The following is an 18,960-nucleotide window of genomic DNA, read 5'->3' as shown; positions in this document are numbered from 1 at the left end:
GAAGAGAAGATGAGAAACAGTGTACTTGGACTCTGTCCTTTATCATTAATACTACCGTTTACTTATCAAAAAAAAAAAGAAGATGAGAAACAGTGATGTTGCCCCTTGAAACATCACCCACCTTGAAGCCCGACACAAAACCCCCTTCTCCTGCCACTTCAATCATATGACTCAAGGCATCCATAACTAAGACAAATAGGAAAGGAGATAAAGGGCCTTAAACCACAGAAGCTGCTGAAGAAACCGACCAGAGAGCCATTCACCACGGGAGTTACCCTCATAGTTAATAGACCATGTTAATCTCTTGAGCTTCCTCTGTGTTTTGGACCCTGACTTCTTGAGTTGAACATGTCCAACTTCAATGGCAGCAAGCAAAGCCATGGACTGTTCCTTAAAAACCCATACATTCAATCCATAAACAATGTTGGATTTCCTTCACCCTATGTAAAACCCAATAAGAGGCACAAGGCTGACATGGTAGCAGATAGTTTAGGGGTACGGGCTCCCTGAACATGTCATTCCCTTCCCTGGTTGCCCACTCCGACTCCATTGGTGCCCCTATCTCCTCCTCAGCAAGGAGAGACTTGCAATCCCACTCAAAAAAATCAAGTGTAGGAAATAGCATCCATAAGGGCCCTACATCAACACCCCCTCCCAACCTCTATACACGGCACTCAGACCACATCCACTTGTTGAAGAGCCTTCACTGTAGAGGATACAACATGAGATTCAAGAGAAAAATCTTTCCTACTGCCCGTCATACTTGTCTATCTGTGCTGTGCCTGAGATTCGACGCTCTACAATGAGTAAATGTTGAGACCTATATTTGGTTTCGCTTCCATCGACTCTACCACTACTATGTTCACCATTTGGGCCACCGTCGAAGGTCCCTAAGCCGGTTGCAAGTCTATTGGGACCTTCTTTGTCTAGGTTGATTGACTCCCGCTAGTAGAAGGCCTGGCATCACCACCCTCTTTGATTCTCCACACGGGCTGGTTCCCAACCTTAGCCTTTCCCTTGTTCTTCCCTTTAGGCTGAAGCCCGGAGGAGTGGCCCTTAAGATTTAATTCTTGCCCAATCATATTTGGCTGCCCATTTGCCGAATTGAGGCCTGATACAACTGACGGAATAAGATGCTTGCCAGGTCCACATACCCCAAGCCCAAGTCCGTTTTCTCCTCAACGCACTGTATTAAACTGTCTATTTTCTCCTGCAGTGCCACCAGTTGCGATTTCATGTTCAAAAGTGTACTGTACACTCCATCCTCTGCCAAACTGACAGCAAGCCTGCCACTGACACCTCTCCGCTAAGCACTTGTTGTACCATCAGTATGAGGAGCCATTCCGGTAAGATGACTGTTACTGTATCTTGCCATGGCTCCTCTTTGAGCAGCCAAGATGCCGTACCCTTCTCCTTTGTTTGCTCTCGGGACTGCACTAGAGCTGTTGACTGCACCAAGGCCTCCCTATACGAACGATTTTGCAGTTGACTCACTGCCGCCATCAGCCTCAGAAATACCCATCTGTTTCAACTCACATTTCCTCCCTCTTTTACAACCTCCCTCAGCGCATTTGCCATTCTCCTTCATCCTTTACTGTCCAGCTCTTCCAGCATGAAAATAAAGTTGCGTCTACCACCAGCATCGGACTCCACTAATGCCTTGTAGCGAATGCAGGGATTTGAACATCTCTGCACAATTAAGCTTGTGCTACCTTCCCTTGAAGTGGTATAAAAAATCCTTTTTTTCACCCTTCAAACAGTTCTCCAGTGTTTTGGCGAACCATTGCACCATAAATATCCCCAACCTCATCTCTTTCACTAACTTCCAACGCCTCTCATTTATAAGCATGAAGCTTCCATCCTTTGTCAATGCAAAAACTTTCAATTCTATCACTAAATGTTTCTGGAATCCCATAATCACACTAATCTCACCTAAAAACTCAACGCTCATACGTAATCGCACCATTAAACCCCACCAAACATGCATCATCGGAATTTTGGTTGTACGGAGAGAAAACATAGGATGTAAGGACAAATATTTTAAAATGAGACCTTACTCTGGATGTTCAATTGTGTTTATATAAAGTTGATATGTTTCTTGTTTAAGAACAATTTTTTTTGCCTTTGTTATTACATTGCATTTATCAAGTCATTGTACTAGCATGAATTTAGTATTTTGTCCATTTATATGTTTTTATTTAAAAATATCAACACCATATTAGCTTATATGAGAATGGTAGATACTATGATGACTTGATACTATAGTTTGTATTTTTATAATTTCTTCTGTGGGGACAAGATAGTATTTTTCCATTCTGTCTACATCCTGTTTCCCTCACCCAAAATTTTTTCTCTGAACTGTGACCCAGATTCTGTGAACCTTGGAAAACTCTCTTGCATTATTAAAACCATGGAATTTAGTATAAAACTTCATCTAATTTAATTTTATTGTTTTTCTAATTACAATAAGTTCATATTTTGTTCATGGTTTCTTGTGTAACTTCAGTATATTGAGCAATAATAGATACTCATGTTATATACTTTTAAATGATAGTTTCTAGACACATTTCTTGGTTATTTCTTGGGTTTAATCAATTCCTTTTCTGCTATACAAAGTACTTTGCAATCAGCATTATCATCCTGATTGTATCTGAGAAACTGTTGAAATCCTAGGTAATGTTATTTTTCAGTTTTGTGCAAATTTTATGTTAGGTTGACTGATAATTACCACACTCTACAGGTGGTTGATGCTTACGCACTAATTGGGGATGTATCTGGTCTTGCTGAAAAGATACAGAGCTTCTTTATGCAGGAGGTTCTGTCAGAAACACACTCTGTATTGAAGAATATCGTGCAAGAGGTATGCTGACATAAGTAGATATAGCAGTGTGTAGAGTTAATTGCTGGAAGTACTAGGGAAGAGAATAATGAGAGATAGCTATACTTATCCAAAGGCGGGCAGATTGATTTGATCAAGAGTACTACCAACCAACCTATTTCTTATCTCTATTCCCCATACTTCTTGGTGTAGCACAACACATTGAGAAGCTTCAGTAAGACTTTGACCAGGAGGAGTTGGTGATGAGTTCAAGTTTCACCTAGTCAATAGTCTTAGATTTGCATCCCAATTCATTCATGGATTGTGTATTAGAAATGTGCTTTTGTTCAACAAAGCTCTCTTCAGGAAATGGTTATGGCTGTATGCCTTTGAGAGAGAAGTTTTGTGACAAATGCTGCTGGAAGCTAAATACGAGAGTATGTGGGGAAGATGGTGCTCAAATAAGGTTGGGGTGTGAAAAAACATGAAAAGATGTTGGATAGCCTTTTTTGAGGGTAGCTTTTTCTGTTGGGAGAAACATAGTTCCTTTGAGGGTAGCTTTTCTTGTTTGGAAAGCTGCCCTAGAAATATTTTCACGATGGATAGCCTGAGAAAGAGACATATATACAGTTAGAATGGTGTTACGTGTGCAGGCAAAATGGAGAAAACATAGGTAATCTTATTCTACATTGTGATTTGGCTAGGAGTTTATGGGTGGGGAGATATTTAGTACTTTTGGATTTGAATAGGCTGTACCCTATTGTGTGGTGGAGTTGTTGGCATGTTGGCGGATTCCCTGTGGTGGTCATTATAATTCAAAAGTTTGGAAAATAGTTCGTTCTAGTGTTATGTTGTGTATCTGGCATGAATGAAGTGCCCAATCCTTTGATGATTGTGAAAGAATAGTGACAGAATTAAAAGCCAAAAGTCTTGGTTGAATGCTCACACCAGCTTCCAAGTCTTCAGTCTTTAGAGTTAAAGGAATTTTTCTCATTTTCTTCTTCTAGCCAGGTGGGTGTATCCTTTTGTAGACTTTGTTTAATTGGGTTGTGTCCCTCTGCGCTTTTAATAAAACTTTCCATCACTCGTAAGAAAAAAACAAAAAAACAACAAAAGCGGATCATGTGCAGTGAGGCTTATCAAATTAGATATGGAAAAAAGCACTTAACTTACATTTTTGCTTGCCTTTTTTACAGTATGGTATTTTTTTCATCTCTTTTTTAGTGAAGGAAATTGAATCTTGATGACTGAATATTCTTTACAGGATCAGGAAGTCATGGAAAATACTAGGTATGTCTTTATATATCTAGAGTGTATTATTCCTTTCTATTTGCTTCCTGATTTTTTTTTTTTTTCCATTTGTTTTCCAGACTTACCTACAGTGATCTATGCCTTCGGATACCCGAATCTAAGTTTAGGCAGTGTTTGTTAGCAACACTAGCTGTTTTATTCAAGTTGATGTGTTCATATTATGAGATTATGGGCTTTCAGCTGGACAATAAGGTAGACTCCTATTCCTTTTACATAAGCCGAATATTAATTGGTTTTCCCTTAGGTGACTTGTGTGCTGTTTTGCATAAGATTCAGTATTAGTCCTTTTAGTACTTACAAATAGTTTAAGTTTTATCTGAATAATTAACCGTCTATTCTTGGCTGGTTAACTTACGGGATATTTGGATGTAAGGATTTCTTGAAACTCTGAAATATCCAAAAAAATTTAAAGATGAGCTTTATGGTGTTCTGTGAAAGTGGTGGGACCCATTGCAAAATGTGATAGAGAAGTGCATTTTTGTGAGAGGTTTTTTCAATTCTGTGAAAGTTGTTTTGGAATGTGTTTGTTACGGAACCCACGATGTTTTGATTATTTAGATGGTTCTGGTATAAAGATGTTTGGATTGAGAGAGAATTCCTAGAAAATCTTGAGAAGTTCTTGATTACCAAACATGCCCTTTAATACTCCTGAACCTGTTTTCCTCTATTTTATATCTTTTTTTAAATTATGCAATTTGATTACATTGTACTCTACAAGGGGATGCTTGGGGAATGAGATAAGATAAGAAATCTGAATAATAGTAAAATGGTTTGTGAATAGTAGTAAAATGGTTGGAGTTATATTTTCAATGGGGTTTTGGGAAAGAAGAGAGAGAAAGTTGAATAAAAATATTATAAAATTAAAATATTATTAGAATATAATTTTTTAATATTATTTTTGTCTTGGGATTTGAAAAGGTTGAATTTTTTTTTGTGTTTTGTTTGGAAGATTGGCAAAGTTGTCATGATTAGATAATGATTAGATGAAAATTTGAAATTGAAAAGTGTATGTTTGAGTGGTGTTTGGATGTTGAGATGTGATTAGATGAAATCGGATGAGATGAAACCATCTCTAATTGTTTTGAATTTGCCTTCTCCAGTGTGGCCTGAAGCAAATTTCAACTCACTGAAGCCTTATGTTAAACAGTGGTTTTTTGGGGGGGGGGGGGGGGGGGGGGGGGCGCTGCTTCTTGATCTGTTTCTGGTTATTAAGCTTGATTAGAGCCATATTGTTGCACATTCCATTTGGCATTTTTCTTCTCCTTATCGTGGCTTCAACCATAATGAGGATAATTCTCCTTGCTCAAAACTTTTGTCCTTGAACTTGATTGGGCCATCCTGTATGACGTTCCCCTGATTTATTTCCTGTTTTGACGCCCTTCATGCTACCTGTAGTGCTTATGAATTACATATGTACATTCATGGGTATTATTTATTGTTAAGCTTTATTACGTATGTGGTTTTTTTCACTTGAGATCCTCTTTTTTTGCTTTCAAATCTCAGTTAGTTTGTTGCTCTTGATTTTGTTCAAGGTTGAAACGGTTATATCTTTGTTTCAGGATTTGGCAGGTCAAACTTCAAATACAGAACAGAAGGAAAAGGACATTTGTTTGAGTTCAGGAGGGGTTCCACAAGTTGATTCGGATGCAAGAAATTCTTTAAATTCCCAAGAAATTAATGGCTCTCTCTTGGAATCTGTTGATGGAAAGCCTGGTTCATCTCCGGAAGAATCTACGAGCACCAGCTGTTTAGTTGAGACTACCAAAACTAACGTTACGACTAGTTTAGACTCTCAAAATACAATTGATGAGGCTAGGAAGGATTATAGTACGGCATCTAGTAGTGGATCCCCATGGTATCAACTGCGGAAAGATGCTACAGCATTTGTTTCACAAACCCTTCAGAGAGGACGCAAGAATCTTTGGCAACTCACAACTAGTCGTATATCTGTATTGCTTTCTTCTGTTGCTGTTTGCTCTACAAGCATTCACCAATTCTTGAAAAATTATGAAGATCTGAATGTCTTCATCTTAGCTGGGGAAGCCTTCTGTGGAGTTGAAGCGGTTGAGTTCAGACAGAAGTTGAAGATTGTTTGTGAAAACTATTTTGTAGCATTTCATCGGCAGAATATTTACGTAAGTTTGCTTTATCAGTTCCTTTTATCTTTTAATATCATACTTCTTGATATGTTCCGTGCTAGATGTACATACATTGCACGAGGTACAGCTGATCTCTAAAGTATGATTCTTAATTATCAAAGTTCATTTTGCTTATTATTAAATTATCACTCTTTTCATATTTTTTGAATTCAAGAATATTAGGAGATGTTTTCTCTCTCTGCTTTTGAAGAATGCACTACCTAATGGTTTGGAAACCACATTGGTCACGTGCCAATAGGTAAGGGATGAATAACGATCACGAAACTGACTGCATTCACTACATGAATACTGTTAATAACACGCCATAAGATGAAAAGTATTAAATATGTATGTAGTTCAAGTTTCAAGATTCAAGCCTTCTACATTTTGGTGCTTTGTTTCCCTTACTGTCAGCAAATTTTTGCTAATTATTGGTCATTTATATTTGGGTTACTTTCTTCCTCAAATTTATCCTTAGCACTCTGCAGAACCCAACCCATATGGTACCGTTTGATCTTTCAAAATTTTTTTTCCCCTTCTAGGCACTTAAAATGGTTTTGGAAAAGGAAAATTGGCAAAACTTGCCACCAGATACGGTACAAGTAATAAGTTTTCCTGGGCTTCTTGGTGATGGAGCACCCATAATTGTTCCATCTGCTGGGAACTCTGGTAATGCCAGGGTGCTTCCTTCCAATAAATCAGCAAGCTTGGTTGATACCAGTTCGAAGCATGGGTTTTTACATTGGCTTGAGAGTGGAAATCCGTTTCTGCAAAAAGCAGCATACGCTTCCAAAGAAGGCCATACTTCCCCACTTAATGGGACTATCTGCAGTGAATTTGATGGAAATATAAGTGACAGTTCTCATGGTGATAAGTTCTCACCACGAAAGAGTGATGTAAATAAAATCAATGGCTCTGAATCTATTTCCGAGGATGAAAACGAAGATCTTCTTGCAGACTTTATTGATGAGGACAGTCAACTTCCAAGTCGAATTTCAAAACCCAATCTTCCAAGAAGATACTCTTCACATTGGAAACACGAAGAGATAACAGCCCAAACAGGATCCTCTGTTTGTCTTCTAAGGTGAACTTCTCTTCTACTAGTACTGAACAAATATACTTTCTCCTCAGGCATCATAACATTCTGTTTTTCTGTCCAGTTGCATTCAGCTTTATGTATTTTACTTTTCAGGTCCATGGATAAATATGCAAGGCTTATGCAGAAATTAGAAATAGTGAATATTGAGTTTTTCAAGGTATGGTTCTCTCTTTGATATTTACCTCTTCTGCTCCAATGCCTCCAGTTGTTGAACTCTTTGATAAAAAGCCTGATAATTCTTGCAATTTCTCTCTAAATAGTTTTTCCTGATTTAGTATATTGTTTCAGGGAGTATGCCAGCTGTTTGGGGTTTTTTTCTATTTTGTATTTGAAACATTTGGTCAGCAAAATCCCAGCTCAAGTGGAAAAAGCTTAACTGACTCTCTTAATTGTAAGTAATTCTGTTTTCTCAAAAACTTTTGAGTAATTCTGTCTAGCAAATTTCTACAATCATGTTACACCCTTTTATCTGTTCATTGATTCTTTAACTCAGCTTATTTCTGGTTGTGTTCATATATCAATATGTCTGTAGTTGATCCCCAGTTTGACCTGAAACATACTTAAAGATCATTAATACCCTTGTGATACTCAGATCGGCTAAAGACAGCCTTATCCAGAATAACACAAGATTGTGATCAGTGGATAAAATACCAGTCCTCTTCACCCACCTCCTTGAACACATCATATACGAATGCGGATGTTACATCTATGAGTCCATCCAGTACAAATTTTGGGCACTTTCCAGGAACATCTTTCGGTCTCAAGGTATTTATTCAAATATCTAATTGTTACACCTATTCCCTTTTGTTTGTTGAGTGGATTTGTGCATGCTTCTGTGTACCAAGATGATATCCCTTTCTATCATAAGTAAAATTTATCTTACTCATAAAAAAAAGATACCAAGTTTAGTAGAATGATCATGTACTTAGTACAAGTTTGCCATTCTCATAATTACCCTCCTGTTATTGATAACGGCCTAAGCAATCTGGAATGTGGTTTCTCGTGTCTTTGCTCATCTTTCTGCATCAAGGAGTGGAAATATGTGTAATTATTCTCCAAAGGGATCCTGGTAGAAATTTGGTTAGTTCCAATGTTGTTGACCATCTACAGATGCGTAAAATGTGATTGAGTGAATGCACGTTTTGGAACTAGAATTTTTATGTAGATGGAGGAAAAGCAAGCTTCTGTCCAAGCTTCGTAGGAGATTCCTTGTCTATTGCTGCTTCGTGGGTATGCCCATTCTGAGTATCACAGTGGTGTCTTAGCCGAAATTACAACTCCAGTACTCGTAAGGTTTGTTGCTTCTTCTATAGTTGGCAAACCTGACTGCAAAGGTGGTCGCAGAAATGTTCATGATGGAAAATGGCCTTTGTTTTTCAAGCATTGACCTTGTGGTTTTGAAAGAAACACAGAGCAATTTCAGAAATATGGGTGTGTGAACTGTTATAATTGATCCAATGGATGCTTATACTTAGTCATAGTGATTACTAGCAACCACGTGTCCTATGGGTTGCTTTTTTTCTTTCCTTTTCTGTGGTTAAACTGGTTATAATGCTTTGTCATCCATATGCTTGGCACTATGTATTTGGTTACTTAAAAGTATGACTGAAGCCCCTTGTATCTTGTTGTATGTGTTTGCCTACAAATAATATCATCTTTGTGTCACAGGAAAGATGTGCAGGTGCTGACAGTTTATCTCTTGTTGCTCAAGTATTGCATAGATCTAAAGCTCATCTCCAATCGATGCTTCTACAAAAAAATGGAACTATAGTTGACGATTTTTATGTCCATCTGGTATGTTCCTCCCTTACAACTCTCTTGGAGCATTCAGTATTTGTTATGGAGGTTTGGCAACTGACAAAAATTTGACATGGATTTCTGTTTTAGTTTGCTTACAAACCCAGCTTTTGATCTATTTACATTTGAATGATGTAAATAGGTAGGAAACAAAAGTCATAAAACCCTGCGTCCATGTCTATAACCTATCATTTGGTGCCAGTTAGATGAATTTCTATCTGATTGGAGAGTCACCTGCATACGTATGTTCAAACATGGAGCACACAGCACATACACCTAAGAATACTTGTCCTGTTTATGTGTGTCTTTAATGATGTGGTTCTTTTATATTTACGTCGTATGGGTTTACTTCAAGAAAAAGCCTATTAGGTAATAGCTGTGCTTTGAGTTTTGAGAATAATGACAATAGTTTTACCAATCATTGTTTAGCCCGAGTTTTTCTTGTCATGTGCCTCTTTTTAAAACATCTTTTTTTCAATTTTTTTTCATTTTTCATTTTTCGATTGACTCTTTTTCCCTTTGCTGATTCCACTCCCACTTCCACAATAGTGACTAAAGTTCAGAACCAAGCACAAATTAACGGTAGTGTTTCATAAGAGTAGTTCTTGTTATTTCCCACATCTAATTGAGTGAGAGATTTTCACATTTCATTACTTATGTTTTGAGTAAAAATATCCATATATCAGCTGAAAATGATCTTAAATACATGTGATTTTTTTCAGGTGGATGCTGTGCCGTTTCTTGTAGAGCACACACATAGGACAACTGCAAAACTACTTCTCAACATGAATGGGTTAGTTATAAAATTTTTGCTGATCTATATTGCATATGATTTGAAGAAATATATGCCCAGCCCTATAGAATTGTCATCTACAGCTTGGATTTTGCAACTATTGTTCATGGATCACATTCGACATCTAAAATTGATCGTTAACAGTTTCTATGTTGTTTCCTGGGAATTTGAGTTTTTGGAATATTTTAAAAAATAGTAGGAGTGCTACTATTTTTGACCTATCAAAGATAAAAACATTTCAAGCTGTTAATTGTCTACCTGGAAGCAGCCTTCTGATTGGTAGCCTAAAACTTAAGAAGACTTCTCAATTTTTTTTTTTTAATTTTTTTATTTATTTATTTTTATGATTATTTCCAGGTAGGGGATAGCACCATGATTTGGTTTTGGTAGATGGTTTGGTTAGGTTGTTTTGAAGAATAGGTGTATACAGACTTGTTTCTAATTTCAAAGGATAGGGAAGGATGGTGCATTTTTGCTCTTAACCAAAAACTGCAGAGAATAGGGTTAGGGAATGATCTGTTGCCTGGCAAGTCAGAACTAGGAATGATGACGAGAAAAATATTATAGTTTATTCTATAGTCACACATAGGTCGTTAGCTTATCATTATTTGGATTGCATTTGGTGATGCCAAGGACAGTTCTGGAGGTTTTAGCTTCTCAGAGAGGGAGTTCAGTCATCTTGAGAGGTGATATTTGGGGTTCAGTTCTGCTTATTCTTATGGGTATACTTTGTTCTGAAAGGAATTACCATTCAACTTATCATATGCAACTTATCAAAAAAAAGAAAAAGAACTACTATGCATCTGATGGTGCAACTTAATGGAACTTGCTTAAAGCTATGTTTCTTAGATCTTTATGAGATTTCTGCTTCCGGAGATTTCCAGGGTCATTCATTTTCAGGTTTTATCACTCTTAGTTTTGATTGTAACTGCTTGTGATGATAATGCACACGTATATATAATTAATTTTAGCAAGGCTTTTGTTACTTTTTTATTTTTTTTGTGCGAGTAAAAACATTTGTTACTTCTAGAAGAAAAATATAAAACTAAAAAGTGAAAGAAAATGCAAACCCACTCTATAAAATTCATTGGAACTAGGTAGCCCAAGTAAATGGGAAGTTGAAGCAGGCACAAGGTTTAGTCGTTTGCAAAAGGGGAGTGGAAATCATCATGATCCAGAATTATCTTCGTAAAACATGTCCCCAGGGCACATTTGGATCTGTTCTTTTACTTATAAAAAAAGGTATCCCCGGGGCATGATGCGACTGCTGAATTTTGTGGTAACAGATGGTCGGAGCCTGCAAACTGATCAGAGCTCTAAGAAGCACCCAGATCCTGGGTGCCAGCCATCAATTATCGTTTCAATATCAATGAAGATTTCTAATAGAGTTCCAACCTCACTGACCCAATTCATAGAGAAATCCGATTGGTAGAGATGAAAAAGGGAACCTTCCAGACAAAAGTAAAAGGTTTTGAGGGACAATGGTGATACCATGTTGCATAATATCTGTAGGCTAGATGTAAAACACTCTCATCTTAGCCTGTACTTCGGTCACTGGCGATTAATGGTGGCTGTGATTTCTGAGAAGAAGTTTATACTGCCTGCAAGATTTGTTGAATTGCCATCTTTTGCCAGTGTATGGGCTATTAGTTTAAACTAGAACCTTTTTGTTCTTTTTTTTTTTAAAGTTATTTTAGCCGATTCCTTAATGGGTAATTACTTGTTGCAGGTATGTTGATCGGATTGCCAATGCTAAATGGGAAGTGAAAGAGCTTGGTCTAGAGCATAATGGGTTTGTTTACTTATTTTTATCATTTTATTGTATATAAATTAACTTTTTTCATGATTACAAACTTGTGATTTTCATTGAAACACTTGTATTGCTAACAGTGAGCTGTATATATTTGTTAATTATGCATCTTATGTTCTCTTTTGGATACAATGTATTACACATGATAAATTAGTAGCAGCATGTAATAAGATCTGGTCTTCATACACAAACTTGGGTTTGAAATTCCATGTAAGATCAGTTAATGATCAGTGGATGCCTTTCCACGATAAGACTGATTTACCATAATAGTAAGAGTGAATGGTGACTCCACCGTGGGAAAATCTGCTCTTACTGAATGGCGGCCCTAGAAGGATGCTGCTAAGTTTGTTATTATTTTTAATATTATAATCAATAATGTGCATCTCAAGAGTTTTGTTTTCTCCTCCTTATATGAAAGCCACTTGCCCTTGATTAGTGTTCTGAAGTGAGTCGTATCAACAACAGGTATGTTGACTTGTTGCTGGGAGAATTTAAGCACTATAAAACCAGACTTGCTCATGGGGGAATCCGCAAAGAGGTAATGATTGGCTATGAATTTTGTAAAGCACCACCTTAAATTTTAAAGAAATCTGATTTTGCCCTCAAAATTTCTATTTTTTCTCACTCTTTAAGCTGACTGACGTGTTTTGGATTGACAATTTCTAAGATGGTGTTAGAAGTTGGTGAGGTTCTTGGTTTAATCTTCATAACCCCCCGGTTTGCATTCCTATGGTTAGGTTCAAGACCACCTCTTAGAGTATGGAGTTGAGATCGTTGCCGAAACTCTCATTGAAGGTCTATCTCGAGTTAAGCGGTGTACAGATGAAGGAAGAGCTCTCATGTCATTGGATCTTCAGGTTCTTTTCAAATCTTGATAAGAATCAGCACAATTGCACAACAGTTCATTTGCTTTTTTCTCTCGTTTTTTTTTTTTTTTTTTTTAAACAAGACTTTTTATTCCTTGTGGTGTATTGAAGGAGTGTTGTCTTTACTCCTTTCAGGTTTTAATTAATGGTTTACAGCATTTTGTGTCTGTAAACGTGAGACCCCAATTACAGATGGTTGAGGCCTTCATCAAGGTAAGTACAACCTTCGAAAATGATGAGGAAATTTTGGACAAACGTGCACATTTGTAACCCTGACAATTAGTAACTGCTTTCTCTTGTTTTCTCTTAATACAGGCTTACTACCTACCTGAAACTGAATATGTACACTGGGCACGGGGTCACCCAGTAAGAAGATTCATCCCTACTAAAAAAAATGATAAATTTATCTAACATGATTTTGTGTGATTTTGCATGACGTGCATTTGAAATGCCTTTTTCCTTGCAGGAATACAGTAAAAGCCAAATCGTTGGGCTGATCAACCTTGTTGCTACCATGAAAGGCTGGAAGAGAAAAAACAGGTTGGATGTACTGGAGAAGATCGAGTGAGTAAGCATGCAAACTTCACTTAAACTCCCTTTTTTTTTCTCTTTTATTGTGTGTGGTATCTTATACGAGTGATGTATATTGGATGGTACTCTGATTTTCCTTGGTTATATTAGGGTGTAGGCTGAGGGTTGTATATCTTCAGATGTCTTGGTGCATGGATCAACTTGTTATATATGATTTAAGATCTTCCCCTTTTATGGGAATATCAAATGTAATTTTGGATCACATAATAGGTGAAATAATGAGTTTATATTGAAATATTCAAGGCTCAATTCTATGTTTTCTTGCAAAGGATGATTTGTGTATTTATAGATTGATGAAATATAACCTTTTTTTAAATATATATATATATATATATATATATATACAAGTAATATGAGCTTTATTATAAGTGCAAAAGGTGCAATCTAGACACAAAAATAAGTGTACAAGAAAGTTGCCTACCTAGAAATGAAGAGTAAATGCATAAAATCACGAAATTTAAGTCCATAATAATCTATAGAAACTTTCCTATTTCGTTAAAATAAAATAAAATTACAGAAGGACGAGTGTGTCAAGAAAGAAAGTCTGTTTGTCGTCCATAATAATCTACGGGTAGCCCATACATTGTTGAAATTTGTGGGCTATCCACCTAATTCTCTCGAGTGAAAAAGATTTGCTATGCTTTTTAGCTAGATCTATTTCATTAAAACAAATGGTGTTTATGCAAATAATTTTAATGGCATGTTATTCTTTGATTGGATGGAAATACTATTTAATAATTTTCCTTAAGCATGACTCAAGCAAAAATCATTCCACATTACACTGGCCATCTCACAATATAAGGATCTATAAATAGCCCCTACGGATTGGCTCAAGTGGTGAAGACCTTGGATTTAAGGGTATGTTCTCCCTAGGTCGAAGGTTCAAATTCCTTTAGGTGCAAACAATCTCTAAAGAAAATTGGATTAGAGGATACTCTTTGAATTATCCGATGTGCATTTACGGAAAATTCTTTGCTAAGGGTATCTGCACATCTGAGATTAGGCGTAATGTTATTCCTAAACACCCGGTACTAATCAAAATATATAGGCAGACATGCAACTCCATGGTGGGGATATAATTTTTCTTAACGAATACACCCCGGTGAACTAAATTTTATTTATTTTAGCAAAATTTTGTTTAAATTAATGTCCCGATAGATGGCTATTAATAACAGTTTATATTTTCGATCCTTTACCAAGTATCATCAGCAACTCATTAGTTTGATCCATCTATATATGCACATAATTAGTTTAGCAAAAACTTCTCCTCTTTTTTTTTGTTTTTTGTTTTTTTTGGCCATAAACTCTCCAACAAATTCGCTGACACAAACCACTAGAGAAAATTTAAAATTGTTCAAAATAATTTGGGCACTTGTACCGCGTACGTTGTTGCCAACTTCACAGGATATATTTATATATATATATATAAATATATATCGGCCATTGACATTAGTGTATTACTTGCTCCATATTTTCAGCTGAAAACCCACAAAAGGAGACAGGTTTTGTTATTATTATTTTTTTTTTTTCTAAATAATTATAATTAGGTCAACAAGATTTTCATCATATAAATTAGACCCTGAATCGATTTCCAAAAGCAGGCGTAAATCTTGTACCATAAATATGTTCCTAAAAACATTAAAACTTCTTTATATATAACTTCAAATTAAAGAAGTTTGATCTTATATATATATATTGTTTGTACTTGGCCATGGCCGACTACTCTCTCGGATGCTCAGTACTCATGATCATGCATCTATTTTCTCTGATGATCATCATGATCTTCCTGCTAGTTTGCTCATTTTCCGCCAATATTTCTGCCTCGCAGTACTACTTTAACATTCCAAGGCTCGGAACAGTAAGCAGAAGTACATCCCAATTATACGAGTCCCAAACCGGTAGTACTACTTCATCTTTTTCATCAAACCCCGAGGATTTCAAAACGTTTTATTACAACCAAACCCTTGATCACTTCAACTACAGGCCTGATTGCTACTCTACTTTTCAACAAAAGTATGTGATCAACTCTAAGTATTGGGGCGGACCGAAATCAAACGCACCAATATTTGCTTATCTTGGCGATGAAGCACCCTTGGATTCTGATCAGCTTTTATCCGTTGGTTTTCTCACTGATAATGCCCTCCAGTTTCAGGCACTCCTAGTATACATAGAGGTAAAAGGCATAAGCAGTCCCTCCAAAGGATCAAAACCGGCCTCCAGTTTCAGTCACTCCAAGTTTCAATATTATTATTTCATGATATCATTTATTAATTAGTACAAACATCTAATGATTTTCATATATACTACTCATGATGGTTTGGAACATAAAATATTCTTAAAATTAACTCATGATCGAGTGCGTCATGTTATAATATTATATTCTATATAATATATAGCATAGGTACTATGGGAAATCCATACCGTTTGGATCGAGAAAAGAGGCTTTTAGAAATGCGAGCACTCTTGGTTACTTCAACTCGGCTCAGGCTATCGCAGATTACGCAGATGTGCTCTTGCACTTGAAGAAGAATTTATCTGCAGAAAATTCTCCAATAATCGTTGTTGGAGGTTCCTACGGAGGAAGTAAGTGGCCATAATTTATATATATATATAATATAAATTCCATTTCTCGGGCACTAGATATATATACATGCAGCTAGAATATATATGAAATAACACTGATAAATTAATTATAATTAATTAAAACCTGCCCTTTTCATCATATAATTAATTTGTCTCAGATTTTTTCTTTTTTTCTTTTTTCCTTTTTTTACGTAATTTTGCAGTGCTTGCAGCATGGTTTCGGTTAAAGTATCCTCATATTGTCCTTGGATCTCTAGCTTCTTCAGCTCCGATCCTCTACTTTGACGACATTTCACCACGCTTTGGATACTACTCCATTGTAACCAAGGATTTTAAAGTAATAATACAAACCCCTCAAAATATTATATATATATATATGCATGATGAAATGCGATGGGTACTGTTGCAGGAAACTAGTGAAAGTTGCTACAGAACCATAAGGAAGTCATGGGCGAAAATTGATAGAGTCGCTTCCAGACCTCATGGCCTTTCAACCCTTGGCAAGAGATTTAATACTTGCTGGTAATTATTTAGTAGTTTTGCACATTTTAATTCTTGATTGTCATGGACGGACGTGTACATTTGCATATATATATATATATATATATATTTAAACTCTGTTAAACCTAAAACTTCGATCTGGGTGTATTCTCTCAGTCAATTAAATACATCTTTTGAGCTGAAGGGCTATTTGGATTCAATATATGCTCAAGCAGCACAGTATAATGACCCCACAAGATACCCACTTAGTGTTCTGTGCAGTGCCATTGATGGAGCATCTGTAGGAACCGATACTCTTGGCCGAATATATGCAGGAGTGGTTGCTTATATGGGACACCGATCATGCTATGACATGAATGAATTCAAGAATGCTACTGATCAAACGAATGAAGGGTGGAGATGGCAGGTATGTAGCTTTCTTAATTTAACAGTTATATGTATTTATCATGATTTTTTAACTTTCATCAATCTCGTTGATCTCGAATAATGTTGAATATAATAAAGCACAGAACAAGATGATGATGATGATGACGTGTTTGTACACAGACATGTAGTGAGATAGTTATGCCCATTGGCCATGAGAACTGCAAAGAGTCTATGTTTCCGTCCGCACCTTTCAATCTCAACCAATTCATCAATGAGTGCAAGAGCTTGTATGGTGTCCTTCCTCGTCCTCACTGGGTGACAACTTATTATGGCGGTCATGTATGTTCTTGATTATATATATCTTTGTGGAACATTTGAAAATAATTATTTCTGATATTACTATCTCATTGTGCTAGCTTCTGATCATATATATGCGTTAAATTGCTGTAGGATCTAAAACGGATTCTCCACAGATTTGCTAGCAACATCATATTCTCCAATGGGCTCAAAGATCCTTACAGTAGTGGCGGGTAAACAAAAGAAATTAACCCAACTTTTTGGTTATTCATTTTCTTTAATCGGTAGGGTAGGTACTCATATGACTATTTGCTCTACCGATCGAGAGTTATTCATTTTCCATCTCCGATCATATATAGGGTTTTGGAGAACATATCAGAAAGCGTGGTTGCCATCTCTACTGCCAATGGTACGTACTCATCTCTCCATCCATCCGAAAGTACGTATATCTTCCAAGAGATTTTTTAGTAGTACTTAGAATATGTAGTAAACGCTCAATTACTTCCGCAGGTTCTCATTGCTTGGACATAAACATGGCAAAGCCAAGTGATCCGCAATGGTTGGTCATGCAAAGAAACACAGAGGTCAAGATAATTAGAAGGTGGCTTTCCAAGTATTATGCAGATCTTCTCTAGCTATCAAAACGAACGTTCTTGTTTGATATGATCAGAAGAAATCCAAATAAAGTTATTGGAAAGAACGTGATCTCGTTAATTAATGAAACTTTTTAATACATATATATTTAGCTACTAATGTTCAATTTGAAATCGTTAAAAAATACCATATTCTATATTGATCATGCAGTACCTCTTATATATATATATATATACGTGATTCTTCATTGCACACGATCATATTATATATATATATATATATACACACACATATATTTATATGATAGAAACGTTCACGGAATTATAATAAATCTATAAGATATATAATTTTCAAGGAAAATTCTAATTATTATAAATCTATTTTAACACCATCCTCTTAACATCTCATGATTTGACATCAAATAATTGAAATGACGTGCCAAGTATTATGAAATTTAGATCAATTTTTGAAGTATAGCAAGCTATCTTTTCTTTAATTAGTCCAAATTAAAATTCATTTTCTTTCCTCTATTTTTGATTTATTATAAGTGAGAATAGAAGAAAGTCATGTTCAGATAACTCCCTAATGAAAATATAAAATCATGAGATACTAAAACATAATCGAAAACACGTTTTAACCGGGCATTAGTACGCGAGTGTACGTACGACTAGAAATATTTATAATAATCCAGACCTAATTAATTAGTTTTCCTTATTTAGATTAAACGGCCACGGCCAGTTCATGCCAATATTGGACTTGAAATACTCATGCATTTGCCTATATATGTGATCATAATACAATTTACATGTGGGGAAAGTCAGAGAACATGATGAGTTAATTTATCACCACCACTTATAATTAAATTCCCAGCCAACAGACCTAAAAATGAAATGTTTGTGGGTATGCATGCCACCCATTAAAGGACCAGTTTTTTTCTTTCTTATACTCGGTTTTCTTATGCCTTTAAGCGCCATGAACTCAGTGCAATATCCACCTCCAGTAAAGTTGTTGGAGTACTACCTCATTCAACAAAAAGATGAGGTCCACTACTACTCTCTTATTCTTTTTCCAAATCTTAAGACATCTCAAGAACGAAAATCAAAGAAAGATCATGCGTGCATGATGGAATTTTGGACTCAGTGCAATATCCACCTCCAGTAAAGCTGTTGGAGTACTACCTCATTCAACAAAAAGATGAGGTCCACTACTACTCTCTTATTCTTTTTCCAAATCTTAAGACATCTCAAGAACGAAAATCAAAGAAAGATCATGCGTGCATGATGGAATTTTGGACTTTGACAAGATGAAGGATATTGCTGTCTATTGGTTGTATCGATCATGGGGCTACTGATGGCTTTCTAAATCTGTCTTCCAAGTGCAGAAATTATCAAAGTAA

At 36.1% G+C, this 18,960-nt stretch overlaps 2 protein-coding genes across 6 annotated transcripts in view; both read left to right on the top strand.

Annotated features, from left to right (window-relative positions):
* LOC122294527 (syndetin) overlaps positions 1-13,491 on the top strand; it is a 32,053-nt gene extending 18,562 nt beyond the window's left edge. For 2 of the 3 annotated variants that reach the window (XM_043103328.1, XM_043103330.1), the window contains 17 exons: positions 2,741-2,860; positions 4,083-4,108; positions 4,189-4,321; positions 5,689-6,264; positions 6,810-7,351; positions 7,460-7,523; positions 7,655-7,757; positions 7,959-8,131; positions 9,035-9,160; positions 9,886-9,956; positions 11,686-11,748; positions 12,232-12,304; positions 12,504-12,623; positions 12,768-12,845; positions 12,948-12,998; positions 13,099-13,196; positions 13,314-13,491. In XM_043103328.1, the coding sequence (XP_042959262.1) occupies positions 2,741-2,860; positions 4,083-4,108; positions 4,189-4,321; positions 5,689-6,264; positions 6,810-7,351; positions 7,460-7,523; positions 7,655-7,757; positions 7,959-8,131; positions 9,035-9,160; positions 9,886-9,956; positions 11,686-11,748; positions 12,232-12,304; positions 12,504-12,623; positions 12,768-12,845; positions 12,948-12,998; positions 13,099-13,196; positions 13,314-13,320 (2,424 nt within the window). In that variant the 3' untranslated portion in view covers positions 13,321-13,491. Of the gene's footprint in view, positions 1-2,740; positions 2,861-4,082; positions 4,109-4,188; positions 4,322-5,688; positions 6,265-6,809; positions 7,352-7,459; positions 7,524-7,654; positions 7,758-7,958; positions 8,132-9,034; positions 9,161-9,885; positions 9,957-11,685; positions 11,749-12,231; positions 12,305-12,503; positions 12,624-12,767; positions 12,846-12,947; positions 12,999-13,098; positions 13,201-13,313 lie in introns of all 3 variants that reach the window. The other variant, XM_043103329.1, reaches the window with a different exon arrangement.
* A 1,383-nt stretch (positions 13,492-14,874) lies between these two features.
* LOC122294526 (lysosomal Pro-X carboxypeptidase) lies at positions 14,875-17,719 on the top strand. Of its 3 annotated transcripts, none has more exons than XM_043103327.1 (9): positions 14,875-15,396; positions 15,620-15,806; positions 16,010-16,143; positions 16,216-16,328; positions 16,569-16,713; positions 16,854-17,012; positions 17,124-17,203; positions 17,330-17,379; positions 17,481-17,719. In XM_043103327.1, exons 1-9 carry the CDS (start codon positions 14,935-14,937, stop codon positions 17,603-17,605), a joined length of 1,455 nt encoding a protein of 484 aa, XP_042959261.1. In that variant the 5' UTR covers positions 14,875-14,934; the 3' UTR covers positions 17,606-17,719. The 3 variants fall into 3 exon arrangements, with proteins under 3 accessions (XP_042959261.1, XP_042959260.1, XP_042959259.1); XM_043103326.1 differs by having other exon boundaries at positions 14,876-15,396; positions 16,557-16,713; XM_043103325.1 differs by having other exon boundaries at positions 14,878-15,396; positions 16,464-16,713.
* The last annotated feature ends 1,241 nt before the right edge of the window (positions 17,720-18,960 follow it).

Source organism: Carya illinoinensis, chromosome 14 (assembly GCF_018687715.1).
Source record: "Carya illinoinensis cultivar Pawnee chromosome 14, C.illinoinensisPawnee_v1, whole genome shotgun sequence".
Lineage (NCBI taxonomy): Eukaryota > Viridiplantae > Streptophyta > Magnoliopsida > Fagales > Juglandaceae > Carya > Carya illinoinensis.
Note: the sequence above shows the minus strand (reverse complement) of the source record. Positions and strands in the feature narration are given on the sequence as shown.

Bases quoted from the DNA above. Each gene is read 5' to 3' on its own strand.
- LOC122294526 (XM_043103325.1), top strand. From the start codon at position 14,935: ATGGCCGACTACTCTCTCGGATGCTCAGTACTCATGATCATGCATCTA. The intron at 15,397-15,619 runs GTAAAAGGCATA...TATAATATATAG, and splicing joins CACTCCTAGTATACATAGAG to CATAGGTACTATGGGAAATC. The intron at 16,329-16,463 runs GTAATTATTTAG...GTATTCTCTCAG, and splicing joins AAGAGATTTAATACTTGCTG to TCAATTAAATACATCTTTTG.